Raw genomic sequence first — 17,447 nt, 5'->3', positions numbered from 1 at the left:
TTGACAGTGTGTAAACAACATTTCCCATGCTCTTGTATTTATTTATTTTTAAACACATAAATCCTTAATCATTATCATACGTCTTAGATTTGTATTTCAATAAAACTTTATGACAGTGCAGTTAGTAACGTTTTACTGCATTCCATGATCTTTTCTTTTTCTTTCTTTTTTAATCTCCTGCAGCCTCACAATAACATTCCTATGTTGCTCCTAAAAGTGTGAGGACTTGAGTCTTCTTTCACTGAGCAGCAGAATAACAAACACATCAACACAGCTCTTTTACATGATACAAGCAGCCAGCTGAGACACTGTGCTGCTGCTCTGAATCCAATTTTTGCTCCCCCCTTCCTCCTCCCCCCTTTCTCCTCCCACTGCCCCCCCTGCTTTTGATCCCACAGGGACTTGGAGCCTTTACATTCCAGTCATTCCAGCCGCAGCGAACAATCGGCCCTCAGTATTTATCGGTGCGGCTCTCGGCTGCGCTCGGCTCAGTCTGCTGCTGCCCGTCGGATGGAGTGGAAGGAGCTCGCGGAAAATTGTGGACTTTGTTGAATTTAGCGCAGAATTCTGTGAGATTACGCCACCGTTAACTCTTTCCTTTGTGATGAGACTATAATTTGGTAAGTTTGACGTTTTGTTTTCCCTGGGTTTATCTCTCGTTTATCTCCGGCCTGATAACTACAAGTCCCATTGGCACGGGTTTGGTGCATGGCGCTGTATTGACTGGTAGGATTCATTATGGGAGTTCAAACGTTTTGTTTCAAGCGGAGTCCTGGTGGAAAAGTCCCATATATTTATTTATTCTTTCCTGAACTAGATCCTCATTTCTAAAGATATACAAACATTCAAAATGTAATAAATAAATCTCACAAAGTTGAGTTTGTGTTCGATTTAAAGCCTCTCAGTAGGATTTTATTACATGAATTCCCGCAATGCATTTTTTTTGGATTAGACATGTTACATGCTACAGCAGGTTTCCTGTAGACTCATAGTTTTGTGCCTACGTCATTGTATTTTATGTCAAATTTGGGAAATCAGTCTATTTGTTGTCTGTGGGATGTCTGGGATGTTTATAGTAACTGTATTAGTATTACACTTCTGTCTGGCTGGGGAAAGTTATGCTTTTATGTGTGTGGGCAATAAAACTGGATCTGCACTGACATCACTGGCAGGGGTATTTCCAGCTCATGCACTTGAATGTTGGCTTCTTCTTGTGGCTCCCAGCTGAAATACTACCATTAAAAATGATTGTGATGGACAATGGAGTTGGAGGAACCCTAAAAAAATACTTAGCTGATGAGATACAAATGCTAAATCTGATCAATATTATTATTTTTTCTTTTTTTCTTCAGATTTGTGATTTGTGAAGTGCCCAAAACTGCCACCTCAAGGCTGTTTTTCCACACTCATTCCCTACGGACTGAAATGAGAACCGCCGAAGGCTCATCTGGAACGGTCCTGCACCGGCTCATCCAAGAACAGCTTCGCTACGGGAACCTGACGGACACTCGCACTCTTCTGGCTATCCAGCAGCAGGCCCTGCGTGGAGGCAGCAGCAGCAGCAGCGGCGGCGGGGGGGGCACAGGCAGTCCTCGCTCCTCTGTGGAGAGCCTGACTCAGGAGGAGTCCCAGTTCATCCAGATGTCAACACGACAGGAGCCTCAAGGCCAGGAGTACCAGGGGGACTGCCTGCACTCTGAGAGCCAGGTGTGCCATTTGTACCAGCTCCATGGAGAAGAGCTTCCCACCTACGAGGAGGCAAAGGCCCACTCCCAGTACCGGATCTCCCAGAAGGAGCAGGAAGGGCCCAACATGGACATAATTGGGAGTCACAGCGAGGGACAGTGGGATCTGAAAAGGGAGCATACTCGCTCCCTCAGTGACCGACTCATGCAGCTTTCCCTGGAGAGGAACGGACCTAGAGACAGTCTGGCTATGAGCTCCTCGCACAGCTACCCACAGCTCTATAATAATATTACAAATGCTGTGGCACCAAGTAAAAATGCATGTGCACGTGTGTGTGTGCGCGGGGGCCGCCCAGACTATCCTGCTTGCCGTTGACAGACTTGTACATACGCTACTCGCCACCCAGGATCACGGACACTCTAGACACACCCTCCTCCCCCCCTCTACTCACAGCATCACAGGTAATCACAACAGACAGAGGACACTATTTTTATTGTCCAGTAATCTGTCAATTAGTTTCTTGATTAATCGATTGGTTGTTTGGTCTATAAAATGTCAGTGTATGGTAAAATAATGTAGATCAGTGTTTCCCAAAGCCCAAGATGGCGTCCTCAAATGTCTTGTTGTGTCCACAACTCAAAGATATTCAGTTTACTGTCATAGAGGAGAGAAGAAACTAGAAAATATTCACATTTAACAAGCTGGAATCAGAGAAAAATTACTTTTTTTTTCTTTAAAAAATGACTCGATTATCAAAATAGTTGGTAATTAATTTAATAGTCAACTAATCAATGAATCTATTAATCTTTGCAGCTCTAGAGGACACTATGGATTTATGATTTAAATATCAGATAAAATGTAAACGGCTTCAGACACTGCTTTCATTCAGTATTTCCAAGGCCTTGTGGTTTTCACCAGTGTTGTAATGGATTACTCATGTCTCTCCTTGGCAGGTATGTGTCTGCTCAGTCCCAGGTGGCTCACAACAGCATCCCCACAGCCTCCAGCGATAACTCTGCTCAGACGGACGTGTTGATGCGGGAGAATGAGCGGCTCAGGAAGGAGCTGGAGGTCCACGTCGAGAAGGCCGCCAGGCTTCAGAAGGTGAGAGGAGAAGGTGGTGCGATGAACGCAGCCGTTGGCTCATAGAGGGTGTGGAAATCGTAAAATAATATTTCTCCTGTCAGTACATGTCAAGGTGATACGTTTTCTGGCAGTTAAGGAAGACACATGAGAGAGGTCCCAGTGGTTGGTTCACTTCATGGAGCAGCGACACCGACTTTTCAACAATGTGCTCTACCAGTTAGATGCTGGTAGTCTTCTCCTCCTTCCAGCCTCTGGAATGCTTACAACACATCCCACCCCCTTTGTCTTTCAAACATGCTGGCATATTGCCATGAAAGGAAATAAATGCCTTGACACCTGGGACCCACAAGTGCTCACTCAGGAATGTTAATTCCCACTTTTCCATTGCACAAAGTGTTAAAAAGCCATTTGCCTGTTAGCAGGAAAAAAAAGGGCAGCATTTGTTAAAGATGACTAATTGGACTCATTGGTATTAACAGAAACATAAGTGCACAGTACAGACAATGAAGAGACTGATCATCTTCTGACATTTTCTTCCCAGTTGGAGTTGGAGATTCAGAGGATATCTGAAGCTTATGAGACTCTGATGAAAGGCTCTGCCAAGAGGGAAACCCTGGAGAAAACCATGAGGAATAAACTAGAGGCTGAGATTAAGAGGATGCATGACTTTAACAGAGACCTGAGAGGTATGTGCTTCTCATTCATCTGTTTGTAACGCACAGCCTGCTTTTAAATGTCACCCAATGTGTGTAACTGTCATGTTTTGTGTGTTAATCTCTACAGATCAGCTTGACTCAGCAACCAAACAGCGAGCGGCCAAGGAGGCCGAGTGTTCAGACCAGAGGCAGCATGTCTTCGTTAAACTGCTGGAGCAAAGTACGTTTTTATCTGTGTCAGTCTTTTATTCTCAATGTCTTCTCATAGCACGGCTCATGACCGAAATGATTAGGAAGACTTGAGGATGTATCTGACTTCACAAATCCCACTGCCCTGTGAAGCCCTTACCCATGAAAGGAACTCCGTTTGGCAGGGATTGGTTTCCTCCTTCACCGAGGTGGGGAGTTCTAAAAGCTGTGGCCCGGCATGTCGGGACACAAACTCATCTCTAATGTTAAGAGTTGACACTTAGACGGAAGCCGTTTTTCATAGCTGTAGTAAATGTGGCCTGGATTCCAGGAATTTTTTAGACCCCCATGCTCAGTTTTGCATCACTGCTGACTTCCTCTGACTAATTAGTCTGGGACTCCAGGGCGTCCAGGCCCAACTCAAGATGACCCCTGGCCAGCTCGCTCTACTTGTTAGGGCATACCTCACGGTTTAATCATGATCGGCCAGTTGTGAATATTTCTTTATTTTTTTTTTTTTTTTTTGAAAATTTTTTTTTTTTAAAACAAAAAAAATTTTTTTTTTTTTTTACAAAAAAATTTTAAAATATAATAAATTTTTTTTATTTTTTTTTAAAAAAAATTTTTTTTTTTTTTTTTTTTTTATTATATTAATATTTTTTTTTTTTTTTTTTTTTTTTTTTTTTTTTTTTTTTTTTTATATATTTTTATATTTAAAAACAAAAAAAAAAAAAATTATTTTTTTTTTTTTTTTTTTTTTTTTTTATATTATTAAAAAAAAAAAAAAAAAAAACCAAAATACATACTAAATACAATTACAATAGTGGGATGTGTCATGTTTATGTTTTGGGTTACAGGGACCACTTGAATTATGTTTTGAGCTGCTTGTTTACTTCACTTCCCTAGAAGCATTCCAGAGCTTTTCCCAGTACAAAGCTATGCCTGTGTGCGTAAGTGGATAAGAGAAAGTCTGCATTCCCTCAACACGCATGCACTCGTGTTGTGTAATCGACCCTCTTTTAAAAGTGGCACAACAGATAAACTGTTTTTTCTTTCTAAACGTTTTTTAGTAAAACATGGATGAGCTTTTAATTAGTAATTGAGATTATTTTATTGTTGATTGTAAGTTGACCGTACAGCAAACTGGTTGCAGCTCTGTGATTCATGTTCATTTTAGAAGACCTGGTGACAGATGGTCTGTCGTTGAATCCCATGCCTTGATGGCTGTGTGTCTCTTGTTGGCTCACGTTCCATTCATCCTATGCAGCCGCTTGACTGACCCATCACTAGCCACTTAATGAGTGTTGATATACAGTATACCCTTCTTTAGCATTCATTTGACCTCTTCCACGAGGCTGCTACTGTCCCAGGACAATCGGATAATAAGTCCCCAACCTCATACATTTCAGGATCATGTCACTCTTTACAAGGGTTTGGCATCGTTTTGATTTTGAAAGTTCTGATTCCAATTCAGATTTTTCCTTTCGATTCCGGATCTTCTTGATTCCATTTCTTTGAGAGGTGGAGTTGCAACGGGTCACATGCTTATTTCACAGAAGATTATTATTTGGGGATTTTCCATTTATTTGATAGTGACAGTAGATAGACAGGAAAGGTGGGAGAGAGATTGGGGATGACACGCAGCAAAGGGCCGCAGGTCGGACTCGAATCCGGGCCGCTGCAAAGGACTCAGCCTACATGGGACGCTCTTACTGGGTGAGCTAGAGGCCGCCCCGGAAAGTTTCATTTTGATTCAGTGGTGATTTACAGCTTTACGAGCGCCTGGACGTACGGTGGCTGCTACGGAAACCAAAACTTGCGGGATGATCGGAACTGATAATCGGATTCGTAACGAAAACGATTCCAATAAAACAATTTCAAGTTGGAACCGGTTCTCTGTGCTCAATCACACTCTTTACCATCTTTTATTAACCTCTTCCCCCCTCCCCCTTCCTGTGTCTTAGATGAGGAGCAGCAGCGCGAGCGTGAACACCTGGAGAGGCAGATCGAGCACCTGCGTGTCTCCGGGGAGGAGTGCCAACGGAGACGGGAACTGCTTGAGCAGGCCCTGGCCTCGACGCAGGCCCGCAACCGGCAGCTGGAGGAAGAACTGCAGAGGAAGAGAGCGTACGTAGAGAAGGTCGAGCGGCTGCAGAGCGCGCTGGCTCAGCTGCAGGCGGCGTGCGAGAAGAGGGAGACGCTGGAGCTACGGCTGCGCACGCGACTGGAGCAGGAACTGAAAAGCCTCCGGGCGCAACAGGTGAGGCAAACAAGTACACACATCAACTTGTTTCTTTTGTCTGTAACTTAAAGGAATAGTTCAGCATTTTGGGACCTATGCTTATCTGCTTTGTGGTCGAGATTTAAATTGGAATATTGATACCACTCTCAGGTCTTTATGCTAAATATGAAGCTGGAGCTGGGTGTTGATTAGCTTAGCTTAATTGCTGAAAGCTTGGGGAAACAGCCAGCATGGTTTTGTTCAAAAGTGGGAAAAAATGATCCTGCCAGCCCCTCTAAATGGTCACAAATTTACACATCATATCTTCTTTGTTTTATTCCATAAAAAACACTTTGAGGTGCTAGTTTTTTTGTCTGTGGACAGAGCCAGGTTAGCTTTACACTAAGCTTAGCTAACCAGCTGCTCCTATGTAGCCTCATGTTTAGTGTACAGATAGTTCTCACTTGACTCTTGCCAAGAAAACCACTAAGCTTATTTTCCAAAATGTCAAACTGTTCATTTAAAACAAAAAGGTTTTGTTTCCTAATTTCAACAACGGTTGTCTATTATCTCAGTCTCAGAGACAGGCAGCTGATCCCATGGCTGCAGGACTGAGCTCCACGCTGCACCAGCAGCTGCTCAGGGAGAAGGAGGAGCGTATTCTGGCCCTGGAGGCAGACATCACCAAGTGGGAGCAAAAGTACCTGGAGGAGAGCACCATGAGGCAGTTTGCAATGGATGCAGCTGCCACTGCTGCCACACAGAGGTACGACACAACATGGAGAAATACAGCAAGGAGGAAAACGTCTTTTAATTAGAAATGCATTGAAGTCGATGGATGTTTTTTTTAACAGTCCTCTATTTACTTTGCAGGGATACAACCATCATCAATCATTCACCTCGACATTCACCAAACAACAGTTTTAATGAAGACCTGCCTTTGGCGAGTCATAGACATCAGGAGATGGAGAACAGGTATACAACTTTCCACATCGTTGTTACATACTAGCCTATGCCTGCTTCTTTTGTTTGGATTTGTGATGTAATGGTGTCTTCCATGGTTTTTAGGATCCGTGCACTTCATGCTCAGCTCCTAGAGAAGGATGCTGTGATCAAAGTCATCCAGCAGCGCTCCAGATGGGAGCAGGGCAGGCTGGAGAGACAGGGGCTTCGTCTCGCCAGGTCCGTCCCCTCTATCAACACTGTGGCCAGCAGCACAGAGTCTAAAGGTGAGTACAAGATGGTTGCCCCCATGCTTCATGCAACATGACAGATGTTATTAAGCGACAACTGGCAGACTGGTCAGTGTCGCCAGACAGAATGTGCACTTCCTAAAAAAAAAAAAGCATGAAGTAGGAGACGACCCTTCCGTGTCCCTAAAATGGACAACATTGTTTTAAAACTGGAATGCATATCATCTCTCCCTCCAGAATAGCCCGATCCAGAATAGTCATGGGAAGAACTCCGCAGGGTAGCTGTTCAGTAGTGTGTGAATGTGGATGCAAGCGGGTAATTAAGCAGCCTCCTCTCTTTGTCTGCATTTGTAGGAAAGAGCCTCTCAGATGACCAGACAGGTGCTGCTGCGCTGCAACCCCGACCCCGCGTGGGGCCCCGGGCCCCGAGCCGAGACTCCAGCACCCAAAGTGACGAGGTCCCGCAGGAGCAAGAGCTCACAGCAGAGCCTGGAACGCTGAAGACGTCTGAGATGATGTCAAGAGCTACCACTGGTGGGTTTATTCTTTTGTTAAGCATTTGACACCCAATCACCACCACACAAACTACTGCTCTGTTCTGTTTGACCACTATTTAAAGTGTAACCAGACCCTGGATTAGTACAGACTAGGGATGTACTGTTGATACTAATACTATACTATATATAATTCAATTTAAACAAGTCCTTGTGCTACTTAGGCAGCATTGCAGTTGTATTTGCTTTAGCATACCAAGGTGGTTTTTCTAATCTGCTAATTTTGTCTTCACTGTAGACCCCTCGGCGGAGCCAAAGGCGCCACTCAAGACATTCAAGAGCATCAACAGCTCAGATGGAGAGGTGGTTGAAATCCTCATTTAAGGGCTCACTACAGCTGATATGACTGTACAGTGACAGCCAGCGATGTCTTTTGGCCGAGGTGTTCACCTATACCAACATGCAGAGTCCAAGATGTGGCACAGTTTGGAGAGGAGAGCTGAGCTTTCCTTCTAATGGACAGTTCACAAACGTTGACATTTTCCTCCAAGGTACCTGGACAGTATTCTGCATTGTGATAGGAACAGGGCTGCTGGTTGTGCATATACATTGGTTGTGTTTGTTACTTTTTTACTTATGTATTGTATTTATATTTATAAATGCTGCTCATTTTGTGATGTTACTTTTATGTTTGGGGGGTGAGTAGAACAATGATTACTCGCCTTGCTCTTCTCCACTTAAATTATATACAGTTATACTCACTTTGTCTGGATTAAGCATGTCCTCCTTCTTGGTTTTGTTTGGTTTATTTAAAATTTCCTTTATGAATCCTATTATCATGCCCTTTGAATGTAATGGGGATAATTTATATAATAATTATAATTTATAATCTGAGCATTCTCTTTGTTTTAATGCCATGTTTGGGGATTATTCTGTGTAACGGAACGACTCAAATATAAATCGACAGTTGCTCCTCTCTTTAAAATACATTTGGGGCCCTGCTCCCAGCTCAGAAGAAGATTTAGAAACTTTGAATGCAGAGCCTGCAGAACGTCTGCTCATTTCTCTCTTTAAAAAGCCTGTGAGGATTGACAGTGTTTCATGGGGGGTCCAATTTTCCAGATCCCGGGTTAATGTTCGGGGCCTCAGATGGCGACGGTCCAGCATTTCGCTCCCCTCCGCTGACACGCTGGAGCTAATCTTCTCACATTCCCTCGCTGAGGGAATGCTCCCGTTAAAGAAAAAGGCTATCTAAAGTCTGACCCCTCGCCCTTGTTAAAACGGCACACATTCTCCACATGATTCTCTTTCTGGAGCAGGTTATTTCTTAGTCGTGGTAGCTGGTTCTACCACGGGCATAGAAATGGTCAACTATAATTGGCCTGCATTTGCTACTCTATTTGTTGTCCCCATCACTGTGTTATATTCAGCTGTGTTTTCTCCACTGCTTAAGTATCTCACATTTCTGAGTGGACTATGTCCTTAACATGGAATCTTCTATTTATTTCTCCCTGCATAGTGTAGGATTACTGAACACTGCTGAATGTAGACTCCTGTTTTCCAGGACTGTGTGTTGTATTTAACTGGAATGTGCACAACTCCGATTTGTTCTACTCCTTTAGAGGGGAATACCCCTAAGATAATATATTATGCTTCAGTTTTGAATTCCTGCATTGTCAGGTTCCACCTTGACAACATCATCAACAGCAGTAGTGTTTGAAATCCCACAACTTGCTTGTGAATTCTCACATTTGATTGGTATTCCCCTTCAAGCTTTTTCATCATATTTCCTCTCAAAATGCGTTTGCTGGTCAATGCAGTGTGTCAGTTTGAGTTAATGCCTACTTCACTTTTTTTGGAATGCGTTTACATGAATGGCTATTTGAAGTGACATATGTTAATATATATTGTATTTTTTTTTCATTTATGTAATTTTTTTCTTCTGGTGCCAAAGATGTACTCTACGTTTAAGTTATAACCGATGACAAATACAAAAGGTCCTGTTTAAGGTGCCTTGCTTCAGCTGGTTGATCCGTTTTGATGTTGCTGTGAACATTTGTAAAGGAAACATTTGTATGTATGCCTTAACATTTCACTATAATAGATTAAAACTCCTAATATATGTCTGATAAAAAGTGTTCTGTTTTGGTGTGTTGCACTGGTTTAATACAGTATGCAGTGGATTGATTACACAAACCTTACTGAAACACTGACTTATCCGATACATGTAATATTTAAAGGCCCCTATTAAGACAATCACTGTTTGTTTTTTTCACTACCAACCTTCAGCTATGGTCCATCTTGATCAATAAGATAAATGAAGTGATGTGCTAAAACACAACAACAATAACATACAGTTGCATATTGTTTCATTTCTTAAATTTCAGAATATTTTGGCCTTACAGCAAGATAAAAAAGGTTTGTTGCTTTACTGCTGACATTTTAGGGATCTATTGGAACATATGCCACAGTATTCAGAATTTAAGGCAGAGTGGATTTTTATAACTTCAGAATTCATTTAATCTAAAACTAGTCTCACTTTGCCAGACCTTCCTCCACATCGCTGCGGAGGAGGGTCTGGCTAGTCCAACCAGCATTCTGGGATGGGAAACATGATTTATTGGCTGACTCTAGTCATACCATTGCAGAGTAAAGCGAAAAGTTGGAAAAAGTCCTGAAAATCCCAATAAAATGTTTTAACTGTTAAATTATGTAATGCACCTTACATTTATGTAACTGTGGGATACAACATGGGAAAGCAGGAGCTAAAACATTGTGTAATGTACAAAATTAGTGAACTGTAATGTTAGCTTCACTGTTTTCTAAAGTTAGCTAACGTTAGCTAACATTAGCCACTATAAGCTACTGGTCATACCCATAGACATTATATAAACTGGACCACCAGACCCCGTGTCTCTGTATGAGACCAGTGAAGGATGTCAGAAGTCTCTTTCCCGGTGCTGGCTGAGCGTTACTGAGCAGCCTCCAACTGAGCTTGAAGACGTAGATGTAACGTGAGCAACCTGTCTGAAAGTGTGAAGTCTTCTGGTAGCTGTGCCGAGAGAAATCTCAATCATTCCCAATCTTACAGAGACGGAGAGCGTAGGTATATGTAAGGAGATAACATAGACACAGGCTAATTACTGATCACTAACATGCTAGTTAACATTAGTCATTAAACCTAAACAGATAATGGAAGTCCAAACTGCCTGTGAGCTTCTCCTGACTATAGAGTAATTCTTCTGCTATGGGACAGTAAGTCTCGTGGTTATGACCCAATCGTTAGCCTATTTTTACAAAAGCGTCTGCTACGGAGCCATAACCTGAGGTACAAGGTAATGGAGCCTTTTATACATTGTGTGTTTCTTTAGAAATAAACAACGGACAAATAGAGTCTTTAAACGCTTCAGATGTAAAGTTATTCTCTGTCAAAGTGATGTCAGAATGAATGGGAGTCAATGGGATGCTAACGGGAGGTGATGGCTTGGTAGCATCAAAATGGCGCCATAGGAGCTGCGTGGAGAGCCTTGGTCATACCAGACCAAGGCGGTGCCACCAAAATCCCAGAGGGTATTGAATTAAGTCAGGGTGTGTTTTATAGCTTATAATTTCAATTTTTTTTATTTTTAAGAGAGGTTTGGTCATTTTTCTTGTGAGTATCCAAATTTCAAAAGTTTACCAAAATATGGCTAAATATACAGCTTCTGGAGAATGCTCTTGACCTTCTAGTTCACTCTTACCACTTTCATCAACCTTGTTTCTGTTTCAACAGGCAGCTGTTAAGAAGAAAGCTAAATAACCCACCTGCCCAGCACCAAATGGCAGGGGTGGGTTACCATCTAGACACAACATTTTCTCTCTGGAATTGGTGGAGACTAAAAACATAGCTTAAAGTACAGTGAATATATTTTCCAGGTGGCCAGAAAAAATGACTTCAAATAAATGCTAACAGCTTTAAGGTTCCTAAGGATGATATGTGTGTTTACAGTTGGTTACGCTGTCCCTGCTTGGCTGAAAAAAAGGTTTAACTGGAGTTTTATTGTTTTATTTTGGTGACATTCAAAAACAGTTCTAGTGAAAATGAATGAGAAACTCTAGAACACTTGACTGCAGCATTACTTGGAATAATAAAAAAATCCTGACTGAAAACTGAAAGTAGTAATTCAGGTTTGTGAGGAACCCATTATCGTTATCTTTTGTTGAGACATAACCTTGGCACCATTTGTGACAACAATTTCACATTTCTTTAGAGGGATGGACTCCGCAAATCAAGAGCTCCAATCTTTTTGTCTTAAAGTTCCAAGACTTTTTAACTAAATACTCCAGATCGATCCTGCATGTTTTTGTTTTTTATACATGAACACAACATACCTCACATTCACCCTCATCTACTCACACAAACTGTCCTCATAGTCTGTTTTCCATTATTCCTCAAGCAAACAAGTCTCTCATGACAGACAAACATCAGTAGTGTTGTGCTGTGAGCTGTACTTTACAGTCTTTACACCAGATCCTGAGCAAATGTATGAATACTTGAATTTTAGCAAGTCTCATCATAAACAGAAATCTCATTTCACATAATGTGAAATTTCAAACCTACTCAGATTCACAATATAACTGTTCTGCTGACTGCAACAAAGCATACATTTTGAGAATATATTTATCTGAGCATGTCACATTTTATTTTGCTAATTGTAATGTATTGCTCCTCGGGAAGTTCATTTTTAATGTGTATGATCTGTCTAGTAGATTTCCAAGGAGCTAATGCAGCCGTTAAATACAAAGATTCCCCCTAAACTTAACCTTTTAATGTAAATATTTTTGCCTTCCTTGTTCCCCCTGTTGAGCTTGGGATGGCATTCCATAGATGCCACACATTTTCCTCCTGCTGCCTTTACTTGTTGTAGGTGAGTGCCACTTTTCTCAGCTCAGAAGGGCTGCAATAATAAATCTACATCTGCTAAATGCCTTTTTTTCAGCTGGGACACGTGTAGCACCTTGGGGTCTCTGTGATATACCATTATTTTGGTCCTGTTTGTGTTCAGACAGATCACATTTCAGATTTCATCCTGTCACTGATGTCCGTACATGTAAGACAAGAGCCCCCCACCAAACTTTGAGCGATTTAAGGGGGATCTGTAGGTGAAAGGTTATGATGACGTGACTCCAGGCAGGGCCAAGTTTGAACAGCTTCCCAGGGGGAGAATCATTCCTGAGGATGCTCAAGTGTCCTAAAAGAAAGGAAAAAAAAGAATCAATCCTACGTATGTGTGCATTCCACACACATCAGGAATGACTGTTGCATCTATCATGATGACTCCTAGTAACTGTGAATGGTTTTCACTTGACCACAGCATCAGTCATAGGGGATCAAGAACAGATGAAGTTGTTCTGAGATAACGAAGACCTACTCTATCTGTAGTTTCTTTAGATAACTCTTGTTATGATTTGATACTATAAATAAAATTGAATTTAATTGAATTTACTTAGTTTGCTTTGCTTATATTTGTCTTGCCTCTACAGTTATTGCACTTTCAAAGCCATGCACCATTTGTATCATAATGTGAGTAAATCAATTTGTCTGGCAGCAATAGAGGGGACAATTGGTAACAAATCATCTGTCTCCTTTCAGAGGCTTTGGAGCACATTTTGCACTAAAAGCCTGTGCAAAATACTTGGAAAAATAACTGTGGAGCTCTGTGTTTTGCATTAATTTCCATGGAGATTCCAAAACTTCCTGCCTACAGCAGTCATGGAATGTGCCCCCACCCCCTTAACTTTTCCACATAAATCAGGGCATCGTCTTCTAATTTTAGGGCTGTTGAAAAATGACTGAGAAATGATGAAGCAAAACCTCTTACTTAGTAGACTACTTGCAACAATTTTTTAGGGCCATGTCAAATTCAACATTATGTGGCTGGTTGGCCAAAGGTATGAAGGTGTTTTGCTTTGGGTGTTGACTTTAGCTGAGCAGCAGCAAGAGCACCACACCTGTTCTGCTCCTCTGCCACCCCCTTCAACCACTTCACTCTTATTCCTCTTTCACACCACCTACCAGGGTTGGGCTAGGGTTGTCTGATCAGGGTTCAACCCACCTTTTGGAAATTCATACCAAGCCAGTTTACATGGGTCATGACAATTCAGAGATCACCTGGGTCAACCCGGGAGCAATGCATAACAATTACCTTAAATGCTAAAAAATGGGCACGTCATATTCAGTGAACAGCTAACATCACATACTCCCATCCAGCTGTACACCAGCAGAACTAATGTTTTGTAGCTACTGTCATTGTACAGCAGGGAGAGCTAAATAAATCTTATGTTATGATTGTTTCACAGTGATTACGTTCTAAAGCGCAAATAAATAACCATGAAACACTTATCAGATGATTTTGTGCAGAGTGATTTCTCCTCTGCATATTTATTGCAGCTGCTGGAAAAGGAGGCAGACTAGGGTTAAAAACTAATGTATGTGAAAGCAATTACCCCTTTTGAAAAGAAAATGTCATCGTCAAAAGCCATGTCATTTTGATGAACAAAATTCTTCACTTGCAATTTGTTAAAGGGGCTGTACTCGATAGTCAGAAAAAACATGGTCTGGGATTGCCTCCACACAGCTCTCGCGAACTGTTCCCCAACTCGTCAAATACCCACACAAAGAACAGACAACCTCAGATTACAACACACACACAGAGGGAGTGGGACTTCATTCAATGCTCAGGACGCCATTACTCCAATATACATAGCCAATATTTGTTTACTGGCATATTAGTGTTCTGAATATCAAGTACAGCCCTTTAAAAATGACTTGGACTTGCCCTCAGGGACTTGAAACTTGATTTGGACTTGTTGATAGGTTCCAAGCACTATACGAGTTAGAGCAGTTCAAATGCAACCCAACAGATAAGAATATACACATTAAATAGAAATAGAAGTTAGAAATAGAATTTGCTTCACTGGTACACTGTGTAACCTCTAACCCTGTCCTTAGAATCTAATCTCAACCTACTGTAGCCCTCACTGTTTTTAACATGCATGAGGCGCCATGTTCACCATGGCTGTGTGGCTGTTAACAGTCCCGGACTGCCAGTGGTTCCCAATGAATCAACTGCACAACCCGGAAAGACTGATTCACTGTAGGAAAGGAGTGGGTGCATCATGAGTCAAATGTTGTGTGTCTAAAGCAACGCAGGCACACGGTGGAAGATGATCTCCAGGCTAAATGAAGACAATGGCACCTGAGTCAGCGGTAAAGAACAGACACTGTGTAGCCAGTTACCTGTGAAAAGTCATTTTAGTTATGTATACAAAGCCAATGAGTAATTAACAACGTAGACAAATGAGTAAGTGGAACATTGGCATGTTTAATGGCAATGATCATATGATAGAATTCATAAGCAGAAGATTAAAGGATGGGTAAGTCAGCGTAACAGAAATTCCTCCATCAGCAGACATATGTTAATACTTGTCACTCTAGTTTAGTTTCAGCGTGCCTCACTCTGTGCATTTTAACCAACCCTTGCAAAGTAATTATTGGCATTTCCCTATTCTTTGTGAAGATAAATTGCAATGAATTTCATGACAACACACATTATTTTCTTACTTAGCAATTATATCCAAAGAATTATTGTCAAAATAAGATCTGTGACTAAAAAAAAAGATGTTTTAATATCTGTAGTTGAAAAAAATCAACCTACTCTTCCATGACAAGGCAATGAAAAATCCATCTTAGTAAAGTTGAAATGTACATGTTTTTTTCAAAACTGCATATGTGTGAATCTTTTGCCAACGACCATTTTTTCGTTGATGCTAAACCCAATTTTAATCTTGCTCCCAGATGGAAATACTGTTGAGAATGAATTATATATCCAGACAAAATTGCCAACAGTTAACAACTTAAGAGCTGAATAGCTTCAGGGAGTTTACTTCTCTTGAACCGCTCAGGTGTCCTTCTAGTCACAGGTACGGTCATTTCTATAATTGGAGACATGGTGAACTGAAAGCCATGCATCATCTTAATATCTTTGAATAACACCCAGAAAAACAGGGAATCCCCACACAGAGAATCTAATAAAGCGTATGGTCATACACAACATGACCCTTGACACTGTCTCAAACGATTCTTTAGTATGATTTAGTATGCCCCCAGAAAAATTTGCGAAATATTGACAAAGTAGAAACTGACATTATGAAAAGACATTTTGACTTGTCATCAGGCAGATGTTATGAATAACATTAACAATAGCTCTGTTCGTTTCAATTGTAGTAAGCCATAAGTGTGACAGTGAGTCAGCATGCACAAAACCAGGACCCTGAAAATGAAGCAGCTAAATGGAATTCAGCCATCAGTCATTTTATTATTTGGTGTTATAGTGTTTCCATCCTGTAGGTCAGGGGGGTCAAACTCATTTTCCCAGAGGGCCACACTGGAAAGAGAGAATCACACCAAGGGCCAGACATGGAGAGTTTCACTTTATTTTAACATTTTGGTAGCTGTTTTCCTCATTTTTGTTCGGACTTTTTTGTGGCTTTCTCAGACATTTGTCACCTTTTTGTAAATTTGTTCCTTTTTCCGACATTTTTGTCGTATTTTTGTTGACATGAAGCCCTACAAAAGAGTTCCTTAGCCATCGTAGAATTTAGCAAATCAAGCAAAACAATGATTACATTTTTTTTAACAACAACCTGTTTCTCAGCCTGAATATTAAAACTCTCTCTCTCTGCTTCTTCTGGGGGAATTTCTGAGTCTCAGAGTCGACAAATCTGCCCAAATTCTGCTTTGAATGTCAGGTACCATCCATCCATCCATCGTCAACCACTCATCCGGACAGGGTCGTGGGGCTGGAGCCAATCCCAGCATTACGCCGGGCAAGCGGTACACCCTGGACAGGTCGCCAGTCCATCGCAGGGCACACATAGACGAACAACCACTCACTCACAATGCACACCTACGGACAATTTAGGGACACCAATAAACCTAGCCCGCATGTCTTTGGCGCGGGAGGAAGCCGAGTACCCGAGAGAACCCACACAGACACGGGAGAACATGCAACTCCACACAGAAAGGCCGGGCCAACGGGGCATGAACCCACAACCTTCTTGCTGTGAGGCGACAGTGCTAACCACCGCACCACCGGTCCCCTCGAATGTCAGGTAATTACAGTTTAAAAAACACTTTCCTGTGTTTTTGGTTTGGCGCACAACTAGGCGTGGCCAAAATGTATTGTGAACCCAAATTGATATACGGGCCGGATCTAAATCTGCAAGGAGCAGGATTTGGCCCGCGGGCCTTGAGTTTGACACATGTGCTGTAGGTGAACATCATGGGGCATACAGTAGAGTACTGACATTTGTGTAAGTGGCTACTGCTCTCTAGTGTTTCAGCCAAAGTACTGCGGTAGCACTGGTGCACTAGGAGGGCTCAGATTTAAGTTCTCTGGCAGGAACCAATCAGAAAGCAGCCAGCACCGGCCGGTACCAATCAGATTGTAAAGCGGGAGACTCTAGAGGGAACCTAACCACCGGCAAGGCATCAGCAGACTACCTTTTTCAATAGCATTTCACTGGGCTACCATATACGCCCTTTATGGTTTGGAATGTAATATTGACACTGTCAATGGTGGAAAGTACTTTTAAGTACATGTAATTAACTACGTGTAGTCCAATTAAGAACAACTTTGAGTTACTTGTAGTAACCTATTTACTTATTTCATGCTACTTCGTAGTCATTATTGTACTTTTTACTCCGTGGCCACTACAGTTATGTGACAGCTATTGTAGATTAAGATTTTACATTTATGATACATATGATGCATTGTTAAATATATAGCCTACATCGACCAGCTACAACATAAAAATGCTTACATGTGTGCATCAATAATAATAACATAAAATATGGTAACTCTCTGCAGAGATGTTTCTG

The 17,447-nt window shown here is 41.7% G+C and overlaps 1 protein-coding gene across 1 annotated transcript; it reads left to right on the top strand.

Moving 5' to 3' along the window:
- Positions 1-422: 422 nt before the first annotated feature.
- Positions 423-9,660, top strand: amotl2a (angiomotin like 2a). The gene is given in 11 exon segments (XM_039810853.1): positions 423-620; positions 1,353-2,147; positions 2,640-2,790; positions 3,314-3,458; positions 3,556-3,648; positions 5,582-5,877; positions 6,414-6,604; positions 6,712-6,813; positions 6,907-7,067; positions 7,386-7,565; positions 7,824-9,660. Coding segments are annotated over 10 exon segments (2,127 nt in total). The 5' UTR covers positions 423-620; positions 1,353-1,425; the 3' UTR covers positions 7,910-9,660.
- The last annotated feature ends 7,787 nt before the right edge of the window (positions 9,661-17,447 follow it).

This window comes from Perca fluviatilis, chromosome 9 (assembly GCF_010015445.1).
Source record: "Perca fluviatilis chromosome 9, GENO_Pfluv_1.0, whole genome shotgun sequence".
NCBI lineage: Eukaryota > Metazoa > Chordata > Actinopteri > Perciformes > Percidae > Perca > Perca fluviatilis.
This window is presented reverse-complemented; position numbering and strand designations above follow the sequence as displayed.